Source organism: Gopherus evgoodei, unplaced genomic scaffold (genome assembly GCF_007399415.2).
Source record: "Gopherus evgoodei ecotype Sinaloan lineage unplaced genomic scaffold, rGopEvg1_v1.p scaffold_31_arrow_ctg1, whole genome shotgun sequence".
Taxonomy (NCBI): Eukaryota; Metazoa; Chordata; order Testudines; family Testudinidae; genus Gopherus; species Gopherus evgoodei.
The window spans coordinates 6,804,452-6,824,697 of NW_022059983.1; the positions used below are offsets into that span (position 1 = coordinate 6,804,452).

The window sequence follows — 20,246 nt, forward strand, 5'->3', positions numbered from 1 at the left end:
AGACCACAAGTGTCAATGAAGATCTCCTGTTGTAGGCCTCAATGAACCAGTGTTCCTCCGTGTTAAACACGTTGTGTAACCTAGTGTAACCTAATGTACTAATAGCTGCAGACATGTAGTATTGTTAGCTTCTGATTGCAATAGCCAGTTCTCTGCTGTAACACATTGAAGCTCGGCTAGAGCACGTTCAAGGTCGTTTTAAAATACTGTGTACATGTCTCAGCAGCAGAAAAAAAAAAGTCAAAAGATTGACTAAAAAAAATACTGCAGCTAAATAAAAAAGTAAAAAATCAGCTAGTCAGCAAAAAAGTTTTGTAGTAAACAACTAAAATATAAAAAAACCCTGCTTGTTTTAGGTGTGCAGAATCTAAAATTGTTATTTCTCCCTGGCACCTTATTTAAGCTCAAATAAATTTGGTTGTTTGCTTCTCCACCCTGGTGTGTTTATTGGCGCTTTAGCACTCTAGGCAACAAACCACTGTTGCTTGCCTCTGGCACTGCTGTGTCTGCAACACTGGTGCCAGGGGAGAGGTCCCCATATACCCAGCCCCTGCTCCCCATCCCAGAGCAGCCACATCTCAGCACTGGGGAAGGGGTCCCCATATAACCAGCCCCTGCTCCCCACCCCAGAGCAGCCACATCTCAGCACTGGGGGGAGGGGTCCCCATATAACCAGCACCTGCTCCCCATCCCAGAGTGGCCACATTTCAGCACTGGGGGGAGGGGTCCCCATATAACCAGCACCTGCTCCCCAGCCCAGAGAGGCCACATCTCAGCACTAGGGGAAGGGGTCCCCATATAACCAGCACCTGCTCCCCAGCCCAGAGCAGCCACATCTCAGCACTAGGGGAAGGGGTCCCCATATAACTAGCCTCTGCTCCCCACCCCAGAGCAGCCACATCTCAGCACTGGGGGGAGGGGTCCCCGTATAACCAGCCCCTGAGCCCCACCCCAGAGAGGCCACGTCCCAGTCCTGGGCAAGGGGTCCCCGTATAAACACAAACTTGTGCATATTTGCAACTTTATTATATAAAACTCTGCAACTGCATTTTTGACCCAGACTGGCCGTTCCCGTCGCGTGAGCTGGTTGGTGAGAAGTGAATGAAACCGGAAAATCAGCCCGGATCCCGGATCTCACGTGAGAAAGAAACTCCTGCAAGCCCTGGGTTTGGCAATCACTGCCAGCGAACAGGCCCGGGGCCTCTCCCCACTGGGGGTGGGGGGCACCGTCTCCCACCCGGCCCCAGGGCAGGGGAGTGGCTGGCTCGGGGGTGGGGAATGGGGCAGGGGCAACTCCCCCCTAGGGGACGCTGGCTCCCACCTTGCCCCCAGGGCAGAGGAGTGGCTGGCTCGGGGGTGGGGAATGGGGCAGGGGCCTGTCCCCCCTAGGGGGCACTGGCTCCCATCCGGCCCCCGGCTGGCTCAGGAGGGCAGAAAATGGAGCAGGAGCCCGTCCCCTCTGAGGGGCACCGGCTCCCATCCAACCCAGGGAAGAGGACAAGGAATTGGGCCGTGGGAAGTACCATATCGGGGGCGGAGTGCCGTGGGGGGGCGCGGGGGCAGGTGAGGAGGGGCATAGCAGGTGGCATTTAAGGGGGCAGCACCCAGCTTTGGGGATGTGATGGGGGCAGTGCCGGGCTGGGGGCAGGATGACCAGGAGACAACGACTGCCAGGGAGGGGGCTAGTCCCCAGCCCTATCGGGGCAGGTGCAATGGGGGGGCCCGCCAAAGGGGGGCACTGCAGAGGGGGGACGATGCGATCAGGGGCGCAGCGCCCAGAGGAGAAGCCCCCCCAGGCTGAGGAGGGGCAGCCCCCCCCACGCTGCCCCCGCCGCGCTGCATAGGTTGGTCTTGAGCACGGCCTGGGGCTGGGAGGCAAACAGGGCCACGGCGCCCACGTCGCACAGGCTGCGGGTGGCACAGCCCATGAAGGCCACACGGAGACTCTCGAACCCTGGGGGGAGGGGAGAGGGTTAGGGGTGCAAGAGACCCCCCCACGCAGCCTCCTAACACCTCATGGGCAACCAGCCCCCCACCTGCCCCATGGGGATCAGCCCCCCAACTGCTCCATGGGCACCAGCCCCCCATGCAGCCCCCTGTGCCCCATGGGCACCAGTCCGCAAGCACACATGGGCACCAGCTTCCCTCACAGCCCCTAACCATCCCATGGGCACCAGTCCCCCATGCAGCCCCCCGTGCCCCATGGGCACCCCAGTCCTGCAAGCACCACATGGGCACCAGCTTCCCTCACAGCCCCTAACCACCCCATGGGCACCAGCCCCCCACACAGTCCCACACTTGCTCCATGGGAACCAGCCCCCCAACTGCCAGCCCCCCACCTGCCCCAAGGACAGCCCCCCAACTGGGCACCAGCCCCCCATGCAGCCCCCTGCTGCCCCAAGGACATCAGCCCCCCACACAGCCCTCCACCTGCCCCATGGGAACAGGCCCACAGCATGACCCCTCATAGGCACAAGGGCTCCCCCCTAACACACACGGCTGAACCTCAGCTCCCCCCCAGCAGAGCCCAGCCCCCGGTACCTTGGCCGGCGGTGGCAGCGAATTGGATGCAGCGGGTCTGCAGGCCCGTGCAGTTCAGCACCTCAGTGGGCACGCAGACGTCCGAGCCGCGGGCAAAGCACGAGCGACAGCTCAGCCCATTGGGGACCCTGGAGCTGGGCTGCACTGCGGGAAGGAGACACAGGGAGTGAGACAGAGCTGGGGATGGGACCCTGGCTCCCAGCCCTTCACTCCCCTCCCAGAGCCAGGGAGAGAACCCAGGAGTCCTGGCTCCCAGCCCCCCCTGCTCTGACCACCAGCCCCCACTCCCCTCCCAGAGCCAGGGAGAGAACCCAGGAGTCCTGGCTTCCAGCCCTCCACTCCCCTCCCAGAGCCACGGAGAGAACCCAGGAGTCCTGGCTCCCAGCACCCACTCCCCTCCCAGAGCCACGGAGAGAACCCAGGAGTCCTGGCTCCCAGCCTCCACTCCCCTCCCAGAGCCAGGGAGAGTATCCAGGAGTCCTGGCTCCCAGCCCCCATTCCCCTCCCAGAGCCAGGGAGAGAACCCAAGAGTCTTGGCTCCCAGCCCCCACCCCTGCTCTAACTACTAGACACCACTCTCCTCTCAGAGCCGAGGAGAGAACCCAGGCGTCCTGGCACCCGCCAGGAGGGTCCCTACGGGTGATCTCGGGCACGTTGCAGCTGTCCGCCCGGCAGCACGTTGAGTTCCAGCGCAGACGGTAGGCGCCGGCCGTCAGCCCATAGAACTGGTTGCAGAGCCGGTCGTCCGAGTTGCATTTCTTCTCGTACACTGTCTTCTCCTTGTCCTCGTCCCCTGGAAGGACACGGCAGGCACCGGAGGTGAGACAAGGGGTACAGGGATGGTGCAAGCCTTGATTTGTGGGGAGAATCCCCCTGGGATGGAGCAGTCAAGAGGCTAGGACACACGTGGGGTTCGTACCCACACCCCCCTCAGTCTACCTGTGGCTCTGGGGTGGGGGCATTGCTGGGGGGAAGCTCGTAACATTGGGGCACTGCTGACAGGGGAGGCCTGCAGCTCCAGGGGGCACTGCTGGGAGGAAGCTCGCAGCGTCAGGGCTCTGCTGACGGGATGCTCGCAGCGCTGTCCTCCCCACTCCCCCAGCCCCGCAGGCCGTCCGGCCCTACCTTGCTCCTCGTCACGGGCGATGGTGATGCAGCTGTTGACGGCGCTGGTGCAGGGGGCCTGGTTCGTGGTGCAGTTGTAGCCCTCTGAGCTGGTGCAGTTATAGCAGGAGATGGCACCCCCTGGGCACAGGGGAGGGAAGCGCAGTCAGAGCCCCTCCAACGGGCCCATCTCACGCGGCATCCCGTCTCCTGCCCCCCTAACCAGCCCCACGGGCCCATCAACCCACCTTTGTGCAGGAAAGTCCATCCTACCCCCGTGGAGACACAGTGGCCCTGCAGCCAGGGGAAACAAATCACTGCCTCAGCCTGTATTGCTGCATACCTTCTCCCCGGCCCATGGCCCCAGAATGAACTCAGGAGTCCTGGCTCCCAGCCCTCACCCACCGGACCCCAGCCCCCTCCCAGAGCCAGGAGAGAACCCAGGAGTCCTGGCTCCCAGCCCCCCCTGCACTAACCACCAGACCCTGCTCCCCTCCCAGAGCTGGGGATCTATTAGCCCAGGGGTCGGCAACCGTTCAGCAGTGCTGTGCCAAGTCTTCATTTATTCACTCTAATTGAAGGTTTCCCGGGCCAGTCCTACATATTAACGGTTTTCGAAGGGCTCTCTCTGTACGTCTGTAATACAGAACTAAACTGTTGTTGTAAGTAAAGTAAATAAGGTTTTTAAAATGTTTAAGAAGCTTCATTTAAAAGTAAATTAAACTGCAGAGCCCCCCGGACCGGGCCCAGGACCTGGGCAGTGTGAGTGCCGCTGAAAATCAGCTCGCGTGCCGCCTTCGGCCCATGTGCCATAGGTTGCTGACCCCTGTATTAGACATTAAATAACCAAATTTCACTGGGTGAAGTGACAACAGGCTCCATCTCACCCCATCCCCACCCCCCCAGTAGGTAGCCAGAGGAGGTATCTGTGGGGCTAGACAGATTGTGTGTATTGGGTTAGATGAGGGATAGTGAGTGTCTATGGCGATCTGACAGTGGGTACAGGGGTGCCCTGGGGTGCATAGACTGAGTAGGGGGGTAGGTTGGGCTGTCCCTGGGGCTGGGTACAGGGGTGCCCTGGGGCTAGGAGCTGGGGACAGAGTGCCCTGGGGGCTGGGTATAGTGGGTACCAGGGGCTGGGGGCGAGGTATGGGGTGTCTCTGGGCCTGGGGGCTGGGGACCAGGTGCCCTGGGGCTGGACTGGGAGCTGGGTATGGGGTGCCCTGGGACTGGGGAATGGTGGGTGTCCCTGGGGCTGGGGGCTGGATATGGAGTGCCCTGGGGGCTGGATACAGCAGGTCCCTGGGGCTGGGGGCTGGGTGCCCTGGGAGCTGGGTACAGGGATGTCCCTGGAGGCTGGGAACAGTGGGTCCCGGGGGCTGGGGGCTGGATACAGGGGTTCTTGGGGGCAGGTTACAGGGGTTCTTAGGGGCTGGGTACAGGGGTGTCTGTGGGGCTGGGGACAGGGGTGTCCCTGGGGCTGGGGGCTGGGGACCGGGTGCCCTGGGGTGTGCACCGCCACCTCTCACCTGTGCCCAGGAGCGCAGCCAGCACACACAGGCGCAGCTGATCCCCCATCCTGTCTCGTAGGCTCAGGCCAGCTGTGGGGCCGGGGCCACCTCCCGGGGCTGTTATAGGCTGGGCTGGGCCGGCAGACCCAGGGGCGGCCCCGGGCTGGGCTGGGCTTGGCTGGAAAACTCCCGGGCACCAGCTCTACCTGTTCCTCCACACACACACACACACCCCGTGCAATTCAATCTCCCGGCCCCACCACAGGAATGTCCCCGATTGAACCCGACCACCACAGGTCCAGGAGGTAGACGGCACTGCTGGGGGGAAGCTCGCAGCACTTGGGGTATTTCTGTAGGGAAGATCAGTGGAGGAGTGGGATCTTGAGGTCTGGTGGGGGGGCTGGGAACCAGGACTCCTGGTTCTCTCCCCGGCTCTGGGAGGGGAGTGGGTCTAGCGGTTAGAGTGGGGGGCTGGGCGGTGGCGCTGGCTGCACCCAACTCTAGGTGTGAACGGAGACATACCAGCTGCCCCTCGCTGCGTGGCTGATTTGTTCCAGAGGCAGTGACTGCGTCATCCAGAAGCCGCAGATTAAGAGGCCTGATGCCTAGGGCGATGGGCCTGTTCTGCAGGAATTAGCACAGCCCCCGCCGGTGCCCCTCAGTCCCGACCCGCAGCCCCCAGGATTCCAGCCCTTCCCCGTCCCACAGCTCGGTGCCCCCAGTCATTCTCCAGGCCTGGCCATCTAGTCCTCCAACTCCAACCCACTCCCCTCCTTCCCCAAGCTGCTGAGAGAACCCAGGAGTCCTGGCTCCCAGCCCCCTCCCTAACCACTATACCAGGCAGCTACAGAACCTGGCTCCTAGGCGTGTTTAACCCTTTCCCTGCTGTACCCTGGGTGGGGCCCATAACTGCCCCTGTTCGGGAGCTGCTGGCAGCCTGGGCCAATGCTATGGAGGGTTCCATCCCCTGCTCTGGGAGGGGAGTGGGGGCTAGTGCTTAGAGCGGGGGGGCGCTGAGAACCAGGACTCCTGGGTTCTCTCCTTGGCTCTGGGAGGGGAGTGGGGGCTAGTGCTTAGAGCGAGGGGGTGCTGGGAACCAGGACTCCTGGGTTCTCTCCTTGGCTCTGGGAGGGGAGTGGGGGCTAGTGCTTAGAGCGAGGGGGTGCTGGGAGCCAGGACTCCTGGGTTCTCTCCCTGGCTCTGGGAGGGGAGTGGGGGCCAGTGGTTAGAGCAGGGGGGCTTGGCTGGGGAACAGGGCCTGTCTGAGCACCCAGAGGCAGGAGGTTGCTGCTGGGACGCACTGTCCCCGACCCCTCGTGCCACGTCAAACCCGCAGCAGCGTCCCAGTGGTGCCAGGCAAGAAGGGCCCGGGGCACCACAGCAGGTGGTGACAAGAATGTGGGCAGACTGGTCCGGCAGCAACCGGAGCAGGATCGGGGCTTCGACTTCAATCCCCTCAGAGGCGCTGTGCTGCAGGGAGCGGAGCAAGGGGCTGGCCCTGGCCTATTGGGCCAGTGCTGGGGGCGCTGGGCTGGTGATGTGAGGGAACCACCCCCTCCCCCCACAGGAAAGAGCAGCCTAAAAATAGCACGAGGCTCAGGGAAGGTCAGTTTATTGAGGCACAGTTATGTGGCTCTTTATTACAAGTGACTGTTTCCTCCTTCTCCTCCTCCACCCCCACCAAGAGCCAGGAGAGAACCCAGGAGTCCTGCTCCCAGCCCCCTGCTTTAACCACTCAACCCCACTCCCCTCCCAGAGCCGGGGAGAGAACCCAGGAGTCCTGGCTCCCAGCCCCCTGCTCTAACCACTCAACCCCACTCCCCTCCCAGAGCCGGGAGAGAACCCAGGAGTCCTGGCTCCCGGCCCCCCTGCTCTAACCACTCAACCCCACTCCCGTCCCAGAGTCGGGAGAGAACTCAGGAGTCCTGCTCCCAGCCCCCCTGCTCTAACCACTCAACCCCACTTCCCTCCCAGAGCCGGGAGAGAACCCAGGAGTCCTGGCTCCCAGCCCCCCCTGCTCTAACCACTCAACCCCACTCCCTTCCCAGAGCCAGGGAGAGAACCCAGGAGTCCTGGCTCCCAGCCCCCCTGCTCTAACCACTCAACCCCACTCCCTTCCCAGAGCCAGAGAGAGAACTCAGGAGTCCTGCTCCCAGCCCCTCCTGCTCTAACCACCAGCCCCCACTCCCCTCCCAGAGCCAGGAGAGAACCCAGGAGTCCTGGCTCCCAGCCCCCCTGCTCTAAGCACTCAACCCCACTCCCCTCCCAGAGCCGGGGAGAGAACCCAGGACTCCTGGCTCCCAGCCCCCCTGCTCTAACCACTCAACCCCACTCCCCTCCCAGAGCCAGGGAGAGAACCCAGGAGTCCTGGCTCCCAGCCCCCCTGCTCTAAGCACTCAACCCCACTCCCTTCCCAGAGCCAGGGAGAGAACCCAGGAGTCCTGCTCCCAGCCCCCCTGCTCTAACCACTCAACCCCACTCCCTTCCCAGAGCCAGAGAGAGAACCCAGGAGTCCTGGCTCCCAGCCCCCCTGCTCTAACCACGCAACCCCACTCCCTTCCCAGAGCCAGGGAGAGAACTCAGGAGTCCTGCTCCCAGCCCCCCTGCTCTAACCACTCAACCCCACTCCCCTCCCAGAGCCGGGAGAGAACCCAGGAGTCCTGCTCCCAGCCCCCCTGCTCTAACCACCAGCCCCAACTCCCCTCCCAGAGCCGGGGAGAGAACCCAGGAGTCCTGGCTCCCAGCCCCCCTGCTCTAACCACTCAACCCCACTCCCGTCCCAGAGTCGGGAGAGAACCCAGGAGTCCTGCTCCCAGCCCCCCTGCTCTAACCACTCAACCCCACTCCCTTCCCAGAGCCAGAGAGAGAACTCAGGAGTCCTGCTCCCAGCCCCCCTGCTCTAACCACCAGCCCCAACTCCCCTCCCAGAGCCAGGAGAGAACCCAGGAGTCCTGGCTCCCAGCCCCCCTGCTCTAATCACCAGCCCCCACTCCTCGCTCAGAGCCAGGAGAGAACCCGGAGTCCTGGCTGAAGAATCAGGCAGAGATATGGGGGTAGGGGGGATTCTCCATGACATGACCTTTATCTTACACACAGGAACCAGGCCCTAGACTGTGTGTCTCTCTGGGGCTAAGGATCCCGCCCCTACGCAGGCAGAGGGTATGCATTACAATAGCTACTTATTAGGTGCATTACGGTAGCTCCAGTCCAGGCCCAGGCAGGACTCATTGTGCTAGCAATTGTGATGTACAGCATCTATTTATTAGGTGCATTATGGTAGTGCTGGGTGCAGTACATCATGCTTGCTATTTATTAGGTGCATTATGGTAGTGCTGGGCACGGTACATCACAATTGCTATTAGGTGCATTATGGTAGCACTGGGTGCGGAACATCACGATTGCTATTTATTAGGTGCATTATGGTAGTGCTGGGTGCGGTACATCGCAGTCGCTATTTATTAGGTGCATTATGGTAGTGCTGGGTGCGGTACATCACAATTGCTATTAGGTGCATTATGGTAGCACTGGGTGTGGAACATCATGATTGCTATTTATTAGGTGCATTATGGTAGTGCTGGGTGCAGTACATCACGATTGCTATTTATTAGGTGCATTATGGTAGTGCTGGGTGCGGTACATCACGATTGCTATTAGGTGCATTATGGTAGCACTGGGTGCGGAACATCATGATTGCTATTTATTAGGTGCATTATGGTAGTGCTGGGTGCGGTACATCAGGATTGCTATTAGGTGCATTATGGTAGTGCTGGGTGCGGTACATCAGGATTGCTATTAGGTGCATTATGGTAGCACTGGGTGCGGAACATCATGATTGCTATTTATTAGGTGCATTATGGTAGTGCTGGGTGCGGTACATCACAATTGCTATTAGGTGCATTATGGTAGTGCTGGGTGCGGTACATCAGGATTGCTATTTATTAGGTACATTATGGTAGTGCTGGGTGCGGTACATCGCAGTCGCTATTTATTAGGTACATTATGGTAGTGCTGGGTGCGGTACATCGCAGTCGCTATTTATTAGGTGCATTATGGTAGTGCTGGGTGCGGTACATCGCAGTCGCTATTTATTAGGTCAGTGGCTTTCAAACTGCAGGTGGTGACCTAGCACTGGGCCGCGGCAGCTCTGGTCAGCACCACACTCCCGGCCAATGGAAGCCGGGAGGGGAGCGGTGCCTGTAGGCGAGAGCCGTGCAGAGCTGCTTGTGTGCCTCCGCCTGGCAGCCGGGCCTGCTGCTGGCCACTTCCGAGAAGCAGCGCAGATCGTGATGCCAGGACAGGTAGGCAGCCTGCCTCTGCATCCCAGTTGTGCTGCTGACCAGGAGCCGCATGAGGTAAGCCCGTGCCCCAATTCCCTGCCCCAGCCCTGAGCCCCCCCAAACCCCTTCCTGCACCCCAAGCCCCTCATCCCTGGCCCCACCCCAGAGCCTGCATCCCCAGCTCAGAGCCCTGACCCCCTCCCCACCCCAAGCACCTCATTCCTGCCCCCACCCTGCAGCCCTCACATCTGCACCCCAACCCCCTGCCCCAGCCCTGAGCGTCTCCCACCCCCCAAACCCCTCACCCCAGCTCTGTTGGGTCGCAGGCATCAACAGTTTTCTTCAGCTGGGTCGCCAGAAAAAAAGTTTGAAAATCACTGTATTAGGTGCATTACGGTAGCACTGACTGTGGTACATCACGATTGCTATTTATTAGGTGTGTTACAGTAGCGCTAGGTGCTGTACAAACCCATACGGGCGTTCTTAGCAGAGCTGTGGAGGGACACCTCCTCCACACACACACACACACACACACGTTGCCCCTTTTGAGGACTATCAGGGGCCCCCTGCAGAACGGGCCTCCCTGCATTTCAGTGCTCCCCCCCAAAAGCCAGGGAACAGGGCTGGACCCAAGCCCCACAAGCCAGCTCAGACCCACCCGCGGACTGAGAGAGGCCTCGCCCGTGGGCCTGCGTCACGCCAAGATCCCTGTATGAGCCGGAGCCACCATGGGGCAGGGGTGGGACAGGGTCTGTGTTAGCAACCTCGGGTATTTCAGGGACTGTGGGGGGAGAACTGCAAGGAGAATTGCCCCCCAACCCTGCCCCCTGCAGCACAGCGCCTCCGAGCGCCGCACTGGGGCATCGGGGCCAGCTTGGGATCTGCCCCCATCGACTGCAGTGGAGCTATGGCCGATTGCCCCAGCAGGGGGGTTGCTATAAGGGTGGCTGTGCTGAGACGGTAGCCATGGGAATACGGGGTGGGGGGCAGAGGACAGGGAGTGCAGGCCCCTTTCAGGAGACCCTACAATAACCAAGCAATGCACGCGGCCCCTACTTGCCCGGGAGACCCTACAATAACACGGCCGTTGTGCCTTCGCTGCGGGAGGGGATCCCCTCGCGTGGCTGGAAGCCCCCTCAGACCTCGCTGTCGAAGGCCTTGATGAGAACCCGCTGGGAGTCGGCCGCCAGCTCCTCCAGGCACTGGCTGAGCATGGAGTAGGTGGTGTGGAAGGAGATGCCCCCGGAGGCCAGCGCCCCGTAGATGGGGATCCGGTGGAAGAAGAGGTTGACCACCACCAAGCCCCCGCCGGTGGCCTTCCCCAGCAGCCCGATCACCACCTCCTTGTTGATGCTGCGCCCGAGCACGCTGCGCACCTCGGCCCGCAGCACCTCCAGCGGCTTCCCGGCCCTCTCCGCCAGCCGGGCCAGGGAGGCCGCGTCCAGCCCAAAATCCTGCCGGTAGGCGGCCAGCTTCCTCAGCAGGATGGAGACGTCGCAGGTGAAGGCCAGACCCGGCAAGGGCACGGCAGCCACCAGGCTGGAGACCAAGGCCACCTTCCAGACCTCCTGGTGGAGCAGCTGCTGCTTCTTCTCGATGATGGCCCGCGAGAGGTTGGGCAGGGAGAGGAGGAAGGCGTGACGCTTGTGCCCCGGCAGCTCTCGCTCCAAGGTCTCCTCGAAGGCCTGGAAGTCGTATTTCTCTATCTCAAAACTGCTGAGCAGGAAGACCTTGGTGTCGCCCAGCCCAGCCTGGCCCAGCCGTTCCCGGCAGTCCCTCCTGATCTCCTCCAGCACCTCCTCTTCCTCGGGCGGGTCCTTCCTCCTCCGCGTGGCCTCCAGGTCGTTGTCCACCTTGGCACGCACGAAGTAGAAGCGTTTCCCTTGCTCCACGATGGCCCGGGCCAGGCGGACGTGGTTCTCCTTAAACCGCTCCGAGGCCAGGATGATGAAGAAGTCGTAGCGAGTGAAATCCACGGCCTCGAGGTAGTGGTTGGCCCGGAAGCTGGGTGTGCCGATGCCCGGCAGGTCCCACAGTGTCACATTGGGGTAGCCGGGGTAGGGGTAGGCCGTGGGCTGGGCCGTGGTCTCGGTCACGCCGGTCTGGGCCGCCCCCTCGTCCTCGTCGCTCAGGCCTCGCAGGGCATTGACGAAGGTGGACTTGCCAGCCCCCGACTCCCCGGTGACGGCCACATCCAGCCGGGCGTTCCAGAGGGTCTCCAGGCTGCACTGGACCCGGGTCACCACCTCCGCCAGGCCGCCCAGCTCGTAGGCCTCCTGGATCTCAGCCACCTCCCGCTCGCTGATGAGCTCAAAGCCAGAGAGCGCCGGGCGCAGCACCCTGCGGGCACAGGGGGAGAGACAATGGGGGCATGGAGGCGTGAGATGCCAGAGGGCACCAGGGGGGCACCGGGGGCATACAACAAAGGGGAGCACTGGGGAGGGGGATAGAGGGGGCATGAAATGCTGGGGGGCACTGGAAGGTGGGGACTGAACAGAGTAAGGACCAGGGAGTATGGGGCGGGGGGGCTGGAGTGGAGGGGAGGCAGAGCAGGAGAGACAGGAGATGAGGAGTAGGGGGCACCGGTGAGAGGGAGACATGGGGTGGGGACTGGCTGGGTGTTGGGGGCTCTGGGAGACCCTAAAATAACAAACTACCTGAGACCCTATAAAAAGAACCCACCAAGAGACCCTACAATAACAAAGCACCGCATGCAGCCCTCCAAAGAGACCCTACAGTATCACCCCACCTGAGGCCCTTCCCCCCACAACAACCACTGTCGTCTCCCCGAGAGACCCTACAATAACAAACCAGCCCTCCCTCTCCCGAGCTTCCCCACAACAGCAGCCCACCCAAGAGACCCTACAATAAACAAGCCGCACCTCTCGTACACCCTGACATCTCCCACCAGAGCCTGGCGCAGCAGGGGCCCGTCCAGCTCCTGGGGCTCGTGGCCGGAGATGAGGAAGACAACGGGCGGGGGCTCCCCGAGGCCATGGGCTGCCAGGGACTGGACGCAGGCGGCCCGGAGGGCGTCGAGGGCCTGGGTCCGGTCGTAGCGCTCGCCCAGGAGCCGCCGGAGGGTGTGCAGGTCCAGGTCGGCCTTGGTGCGGGCGAAATGCACCGTCTTGCAGGCGCCGCGGGCCTCCTGGGCCAGGCGGGCGTGGCTGGCACCAAATAGCCCGTCGGTGGCCAGGAGCACCACATCCCCCTCGGCCAGCCAGCGTGCCGGCCCCTCGCCCTCCGTCAGGGCCAGCTCCCAGAGCAGCAGGTTGGGCCGGGCCGGATCGGGGTACAGCACAGGCCCCCCAGAGCTAGCCAGGGCCCCCAGCGGGGCCGCGCGGGCATCATCCTCCGCCAGGTCCCGCGCGGCGTTGAGCAGAGCTGACTTGCCACAGCCCGGCGCCCCCACGATCACGACCGAGACATCGCCCCGGTCCGGGGAGCCCGGCGAGGCATCCGGCGGGGGCTGCGGGGGCATTTCGGGGCCTGGGGTGTCGTTCATCTGGGTGCTGCGGAGACAGAAGGAGACGTGATTGTCTGGGGGAGTGGCTCCGGGGAGTCTGTCCCCTACCCCGACACCCCCTGAGCCCACCCCAAGCCCTGACATCCCACCCCTTCCTGACTCTGCCCCACCCCACCCTGCTCCCAGCCCCCCCCCCAATACCCCAGCCCCCATCTTGAACAAGATGAAGAGGTGTGCACAGGGGCGGACAAACCGGGGGGGAGGGTGCATAGGGACAGAAAGAAAGAGTGCAGGGGGATGGATTGGGGGTGCACAGGGTGAAGACAGGGGGTTACAGGGGATGGATTGGAGATTCATGGGGCAGAAAGAGGGGGTGCAGGGGCTGCACAGGGATGGATTGGGGCAGGGAGACAGGGGGGTGCATGGGGACAGAGAAGGGTGCAGGGGGTGGATCAGGGAATGCAGGGGTAGAAGGGGGGTGCACGGTGCGGATACAAGGGGTGCAGGGGGACAGATCAGGGGGTGCACAAGGCAGACAGAGGGGGGTCCAGGGGGATGGGGGGACAGAGGGACCCAGGCGGTGGATCGGGGAGTGCACGTGGCGGGTGGAGGATGGGGGGGTGCAGAGGGCACACAGAGAAGGTGCAGGGAGTGCAGCAGACGGGGCGGGGGGTACACGGGGCGCACAGAGGGGGTGCAGCGGGATGGATCGGGGGGTGCAGGGAACGAGGCGGTGGGGGTGCAGCGGGATGGATCGGGGGGTGCAGGGAACGAGGCGGTGGGGGTGCAGCAGGATGGATCGGGGGTGCAGGGGCGCACAGAGGGGGTGCAGCTGGATGGATCGGGGGGTGCAGGGAACGAGGCGGTGGGGGTGCAGCGGGATGGATCAGGGGTGCACGGGGAAGATGAGGAGTGTAGGGAACGGGGCGGTGGGGGTGCAGCGGGATGGATCGGGGGGTGCAGGGAACGAGGCGGTGGGGGTGCAGCGGGATGGATCGGGGGTGCAGGGGCGCACAGAGGGGGTGCAGGGAGTGCAGCAGACGGGGCGGGGGGTGCACGGGGCGCACAGAGGGGGTGCAGCGGGATGGATCGGGGGTGCACGGGCCAGGGGGAAGATGAGGGGTGCAGGGAACGAGGCGGTGGGGGTGCAGCGGGATGGATCGGGGGGTGCAGGGAACGAGGCGGTGGGGGTGCAGCGGGATGGATCGGGGGTGCAGGGGCGCACAGAGGGGGTGCAGGGAGTGCAGCAGACGGGGCGGGGGGTGCAGGGGCGCACAGAGGGGGTGCAGCGGGATGGATCGGGGGTGCACGGGCCAGGGGGAAGATGAGGGGTGCAGGGAACGAGGCGGTGGGGGTGCAGCGGGATGGATCGGGGGGTGCAGGGAACGAGGCGGTGGGGGTGCAGCGGGATGGATCGGGGGTGCAGGGGCGCACAGAGGGGGTGCAGGGAGTGCAGCAGACGGGGCGGGGGGTGCAGGGGCGCACAGAGGGGGTGCAGCGGGATGGATCGGGGGTGCACGGGCCAGGGGGAAGATGAGGGGTGCCGGGAACGAGGCGGTGGGGGTGCAGCGGGCTGGATCGGGGGGTGCAGGGAACGAGGCGGTGGGGGTGCAGCGGGATGGATCGGGGGTGCAGGGGCGCACAGAGGGGGTGCAGGGAGTGCAGCAGACGGGGCGGGGGGTGCAGGGGCGCACAGAGGGGGTGCAGCGGGATGGATCGGGGGTGCACGGGCCAGGGGGAAGATGAGGGGTGCAGGGAACGAGGCGGTGGGGGTGCAGCGGGATGGATCGGGGGTGCAGGGGCGCACAGAGGGGGTGCAGCAGGATGGATCGGGGGGTGCATAGGGCGGATCGGGGGGGTCACACGAACGCTCCCTCCCGCACTCACGACTCCGCCGGCGCCTCTCCCGGTTCCTCCCCCTCCGGCCCGGCCCCCGCGGGGAGGAGCCGCCGCTTCGGTTTCTGTTTCCCGGCCCCGCTGTCACTCGGCCTGGAGCCACCGGCCGGGAGGGACCCACTGCGGGTAAGTAGCTCCCCGCCCCCGAGAACCCAGGCGTCCTGCCCCCCCGAGAACCCAGGCATCCTGGGTCCCTGCCCCCCCTACAGAATCCAGCACCCCCAGAGAACCCAGGCGTCCTGGCCCCCCACATCCAAAACCCAGGAGTCCTGGCTCCCAGCACCCCCACTCTAACCACTAGACCCCAATCCCCTCCCAGAGATGAGGAGAGAACCCAGGGGTCCTGACTCCCAGCCCCACCGATCTAACCCGCCAGCCCCTATTCCCCTTCCAGAGCTGGGGAGAGAACCCAGGAGTCCTGGCTCCCAGCCCCCCCTGCTCTAACCACTAGACCCTACTCCCCTCTCAGAGCTGAGAAGAGAACCCAGGAGTCCTGGCTCCCAGCCCCCCCTGCTCTAACCACTAGACCCCAATCCCCTCCCAGAGCTGAGGAGAGAACCCAGGGGTCCTGACTCCAGCTTTCTTCCCCTCGCAGCTGTGGCCATGGCCGCCCCGGCGGGCTTGGACGACGCTTTCCTCCGGGAGCTGCGGACCCGCTACGAAGCCCAGGACCCCGGCACAGCCGCCACCCGCCTCCAGGCCCTGGTGGACTCGGTCAACGCCCTGAAGGCCGATGTGGCTGTGGTGGGCTGCCGGGGCGCTGGGGTCACCACGCTGATCCACGCCCTCCTGGGAGAACAGCCCGGCCTGGACGACCCCCAGGCCTTCTTCCAGCAGGCGCCAGAGCCCCCGGGGCAGCCGGCCAGCTACACCCACCCCACCTTCCCCAACCTGACACTGTGGGATCTCCCGGGCTTCCAGGAGCCGGAGAAGCCGGGCGACTACACGAAGCGGCTGGGGGACTTGGGGAAGTTCGGCTGCCTGGTGCTGGTGGTGGCCGAGGGAAGCCCGGCAGATCCCCTCCTGCAGCTCCTCAAGGCCTTCCAGCAGAAGCAGAAGCCCTACTACGTGGTGCGCACCAAGGTGGACCTGGACTTGCACACAGCCAAGCGGCGGTTCCGGGCCCACTACAGCTCGGCCGAGGCGCTGGCGCTGGCCCGGAACGGGGTGGCCGAGGTGCTGGCCAAGAACGGGCTGGACACCAACAGGGTTTTCCTGGTCTCAGCCCTGGAGACGGACAGGTACCAGTTCAACCAGTTCCAGGACCAGCTGGAGGAGATAATCCAGCTGAAGAGGTGAGCGGGGCGGGGCTAAGAGCCAGGACTCCTGGGTTCTCTCCCTGGCTCTGGGAGGGGAGTGGGATCTAGCAGGTCAGAGCAGGGAGGGTGGGAGCCAGGACTCCTGGGTTCTGGCTCTGGGAGGGGAGTGGGATCTAGCAGGTCAGAGCAGGGAGGGGGGAGCCAGGACTCCTGGGTTCTGGCTCTGGGAGGGGAGTGGGATCTAGCAGGTCAGAGCAGGGAGGGGGGAGCCAGGACTCCTGGGTTCTGGCTCTGGGAGGGGAGTGGGATCTAGCAGGTCAGAGCAGGGAGGGGGGAGCCAGGACTCCTGGGTTCTGGCTCTGGGAGGGGAGTGGGATCTAGCAGGTCAGAGCAGGGAGGGTGGGAGCCAGGACTCCTGGGTTCTGGCTCTGGGAGGGGAGTGGGATCTAGCAGGTCAGAGCAGGGAGGGTGGGAGCCAGGACTCCTGGGTTCTGGCTCTGGGAGGGGAGTGGGATCTAGCAGGTCAGAGCAGGGAGGGTGGGAGCCAGGACTCCTGGGTTCTGGCTCTGGGAGGGGAGTGGGATCTAGCAGGTCAGAGCAGGGAGGGTGGGATCCAGGACTCCTGGGTTCTGGCTCTGGGAGGGGAGTGGGATCTAGCAGGTCAGAGCAGGGAGGGTGGGAGCCAGGACTCCTGGGTTCTGGCTCTGGGAGGGGAGTGGGATCTAGCAGGTCAGAGCAGGGAGGGGGGAGCCAGGACTCCTGGGTTCTGGCTCTGGGAGGGGAGTGGGATCTAGCAGGTCAGAGCAGGGAGGGTGGGAGCCAGGACTCCTGGGTTCTGGCTCTGGGAGGGGAGTGGGATCTAGCAGGTCAGAGCAGGGAGGGTGGGAGCCAGGACTCCTGGGTTCTGGCTCTGGGAGGGGAGTGGGATCTAGCAGGTCAGAGCAGGGAGGGGGGAGCCAGGACTCCTGGGTTCTGGCTCTGGGAGGGGAGTGGGATCTAGCAGGTCAGAGCAGGGAGGGTGGGAGCCAGGACTCCTGGGTTCTGGCTCTGGGAGGGGAGTGGGATCTAGCAGGTCAGAGCAGGGAGGGTGGGAGCCAGGACTCCTGGGTTCTGGCTCTGGGAGGGGAGTGGGATCTAGCAGGTCAGAGCAGGGAGGGGGGAGCCAGGACTCCTGGGTTCTGGCTCTGGGAGGGGAGTGGGATCTAGCAGGTCAGAGCAGGGAGGGGGGAGCCAGGACTCCTGGGTTCTGGCTCTGGGAGGGGAGTGGGATCTAGCAGGTCAGAGCAGGGAGGGTGGGAGCCAGGACTCCTGGGTTCTGGCTCTGGGAGGGGAGTGGGATCTAGCAGGTCAGAGCAGGGAGGGGGGAGCCAGGACTCCTGGGTTCTGGCTCTGGGAGGGGAGTGGGGGAAATTTTACAGCACTTTGAAAAATCAGCTTTTTAACAGAAACTGCAGTAAACCTTCCACACTGGGTATTGAGGGGCCCCATCACACTAAGTGCTGCATTGTGCCGGGCGCTGCATAGACCCCGCCTGAGATCAGGGGCTCCGTTCTGGGGTGCTGTATAGACCCTGCCCAAGCCCCAGTCCCTGCCTCACATCGTCTAAGGGGTGGAGCTTCCATTCTGCATAGACAAAAGAAAGCTCCTTCTCCCACATTATACAGGTGGGGAAACTGAGGCCCAGAGAGAGGCAGTGACTCACAGGGAGTCTGTGGCTGAGCTGGGACCAGACCCCAAGTGTCTTGGGTTCCAGTAACACCAGGTACAAGCTTCCTCTCTACCCAAAGCACTCCAGAGGGGCTCCAATTCCCCCCATCCCGTCCTCTCTGTGCAGGGCCCACGACGGGGAGCTGGAGGACCTAAGGGCTGTGAGCCCGAGAAAGATCCAGGAGCTGCACCAGGCCTGTGCCACGGGGGGGCTGGCAGAGGTGCCTGCCATCATCCGCTCAGCACTGGAGGAGCCCTCACAGATCCGGCTGGACGTGGCGGTTCTGGGGGAGGCCGGCTCGGGCAAGTCGGCGCTGGTGAACGCTCTGAGGGGGGTGGGCTGCGGGGAGCCAGAGGCAGCACCCACGGGGGTGACAGCCACCACCCAGAAAGCCACGGCTTACGCCCACCCTACCGTGCCTGGCCTGTATCTGTGGGACTTGCCAGGAGTGGGGGTGACGGAGGAGGACGTGGGGCGGCTGGATCTGTCCCGTTACGACTTCTTCCTGCTGACGGCCTCGGAGCGCTACCGCCACGCCCAGAGCCGGCTCGCCCAGGCCGTCAGCGCGGCCGGGAAGCGGTTCTTCTTCGTCAGAACCAAGGTGGACGTGGACGCCCAGCCCAGCCCTGAGCCCGGCCCCATGGAGGAGATCCGGGGCAGCTGCGTGGGTGCCCTCCAGAAGGACGGCGTGAGCTCCCCAAGTGTCTTCCTTGTCTCCAGCCTTCTCCGCGAGGCCTATGACCTGCCAGCCCTCCAGGCGGCCCTGGAGAGTGACGCCCCAGCCTTGAAGAGGGAGGCCCTGGAGAAGGCCATCCCCGTGGCTTTGGGCCGCCTGGTGAGGAGGAAGAGCAGGGCGCTGATGAAGGACGTCTGGGGCAAGACCCTGGACAGCTGCCTGTACTGGGCAGCGAAACCTGGCCCGGATGTGGCCACCAGCCTTGTCGACACAGTCTCAGCTTTCTCCATCCAGCTGGGCCTGGACGAGAAGTCCTTGGCCCAGGTGGCCAAAGCCACAGGGAAGCCGGCCGGGCTGCTCCAGGCCGAGATCCGGAGCCCCTGGGTCAAGCAGCCAGACCCGGAGCAGGTGCTGAAGCAGATCACGAAGCCAGTGCCCTTCTCCTCCCGAATGTGGAGCTTGGTGCCCTACTGGGGCCACGGGGCCGAGGGGCAGCCCGAGATCTCCCTGGAGGCCACCTACAGGGTGCTGACGCAGGCCCTGGCAGAGATGACGGAGGACGCAGAGCGAATGCTGCGCCAAGCCTATGCCAAGGAGTAGGGGGAGGGGCTGTTTGTAGAAGGTGTCCTCACCCAGCACTGAGATGCAGACACCTCTGGAATGGGGCACAGGCCTGTTTGTACAGGGATCCCTCCCCCAGCGCTGAGATTCAGCCGCCTCTGGGCTGCTGTGCGGGGGCTGTTTGTACAGGGATCCCTCCCCCAGCGCTGAGATTCAGCCGCCTCTGGGCTGCTGTGCGGGGGCTGTTTGTACAGGGATCCCTCCCCCAGTGCTGAGATTCAGCCAGGGAGGCTGTGTGGCACAGGGGTTGCTGCTGCATTAGAGGAGTGTGGTTATACTGCTAGGGCATTGCATGGCTCTTTCCTCGTACTGCTCTCGTGAGAATAAGGTGCGACCTGCCCGTCTAGGGGGTGACCTGCTGAGCTCCAGGAGGCTGATGTTATAGCCAGAGTCACTCACTCTGGGCCCTCCGCAGCACAGACTTTGTATTAGTTCTTTTTTGTCTGTTTTCCTTCAATCAGAAATAAAACGGAGACCTGAACATCAGCTGTGTTGATGGAAATCTCTGACAATGAAAGCGTGGCTGCTGGCTGGGGCACAGCTGGCAGCGCAGAGCCTCCCCGGGGGCCAGCCCTGCCTGGGAAAGGAAAGGGGGTGCCCTTGCTGACCTCCACCCTGCAGCATGGCCCTGGATATCCCATTGCCCCCTGGGATTTGAGGCTCTGAACACCCCAGAGCATTCTTGGGAGTTGGAGCTCTGAATGTCCCAGTGCATGCTGCGAATATGGGGCTCTCCACGCCCCGGTGCATCATGGGGATTTCAGGTGATGGACACCCCACTCATCCCTGGGAAGTTGGGGGATCTCCATGCCCCAGTGCATTCTGGGAACTTAGGGCTCTCCAGAACCCAGTGCATGCTGGGAATGTGGAGCTCTCCACGCCCCGGTGCATCATGGGGATTTCAGGTGCTGGACACCCCACTCATCCCTGGGAAGTTGGGGGATCTCCATGCCCCAGTGCATCCTGGGAACTTAGGGCTCTCCAGACCCCAGTGCATGCTGGGAATGTGGAGCTCTCCGTGCCCCGGTGCATCATGGGGATTTCAGGTGCTGGACACCCCACTCATCCCTGGGAAGTTGGGGGATCTCCATGCCCCAGTGCATTCTGGGAACTTAGGGCTCTCCAGAACCCAGTGCATGCTGGGAATGTGGAGCTCTCCACGCCCTGGTGCATCATGGGGATTTCAG

General features: G+C 63.6%; 3 protein-coding genes across 3 annotated transcripts; 1 reads left to right on the plus strand and 2 right to left on the minus strand.

The window, feature by feature from the left end:
- Positions 1-1,043: 1,043 nt before the first annotated feature.
- LOC115640524 (phospholipase A2 inhibitor and Ly6/PLAUR domain-containing protein-like) lies at positions 1,044-6,147 on the minus strand. The gene is made up of 5 exons (XM_030543359.1): positions 5,175-6,147; positions 3,667-3,786; positions 3,179-3,334; positions 2,542-2,685; positions 1,044-1,954 (listed from the first exon to the last, which is right to left on the minus strand). The coding sequence occupies exons 1-5, from the start codon at positions 5,221-5,223 to the stop codon at positions 1,761-1,763; spliced, it is 663 nt and encodes a 220-aa protein (XP_030399219.1). The 5' UTR covers positions 5,224-6,147; the 3' UTR covers positions 1,044-1,760.
- A 3,693-nt stretch (positions 6,148-9,840) lies between these two features.
- Positions 9,841-14,875, minus strand: LOC115640521 (interferon-inducible GTPase 5-like). Its single transcript, XM_030543351.1, has 3 exons — positions 14,787-14,875; positions 12,316-12,945; positions 9,841-11,773 (listed from the first exon to the last, which is right to left on the minus strand). The coding sequence occupies exons 2-3, from the start codon at positions 12,936-12,938 to the stop codon at positions 10,570-10,572; spliced, it is 1,827 nt and encodes a 608-aa protein (XP_030399211.1). The 5' UTR covers positions 12,939-12,945; positions 14,787-14,875; the 3' UTR covers positions 9,841-10,569.
- Positions 14,840-19,545, plus strand: LOC115640520 (interferon-inducible GTPase 5-like). The gene is made up of 3 exons (XM_030543350.1): positions 14,840-14,921; positions 15,391-16,090; positions 17,889-19,545. Exons 2-3 carry the CDS (start codon positions 15,399-15,401, stop codon positions 19,036-19,038), a joined length of 1,842 nt encoding a protein of 613 aa, XP_030399210.1. The 5' UTR covers positions 14,840-14,921; positions 15,391-15,398; the 3' UTR covers positions 19,039-19,545.
- The last annotated feature ends 701 nt before the right edge of the window (positions 19,546-20,246 follow it).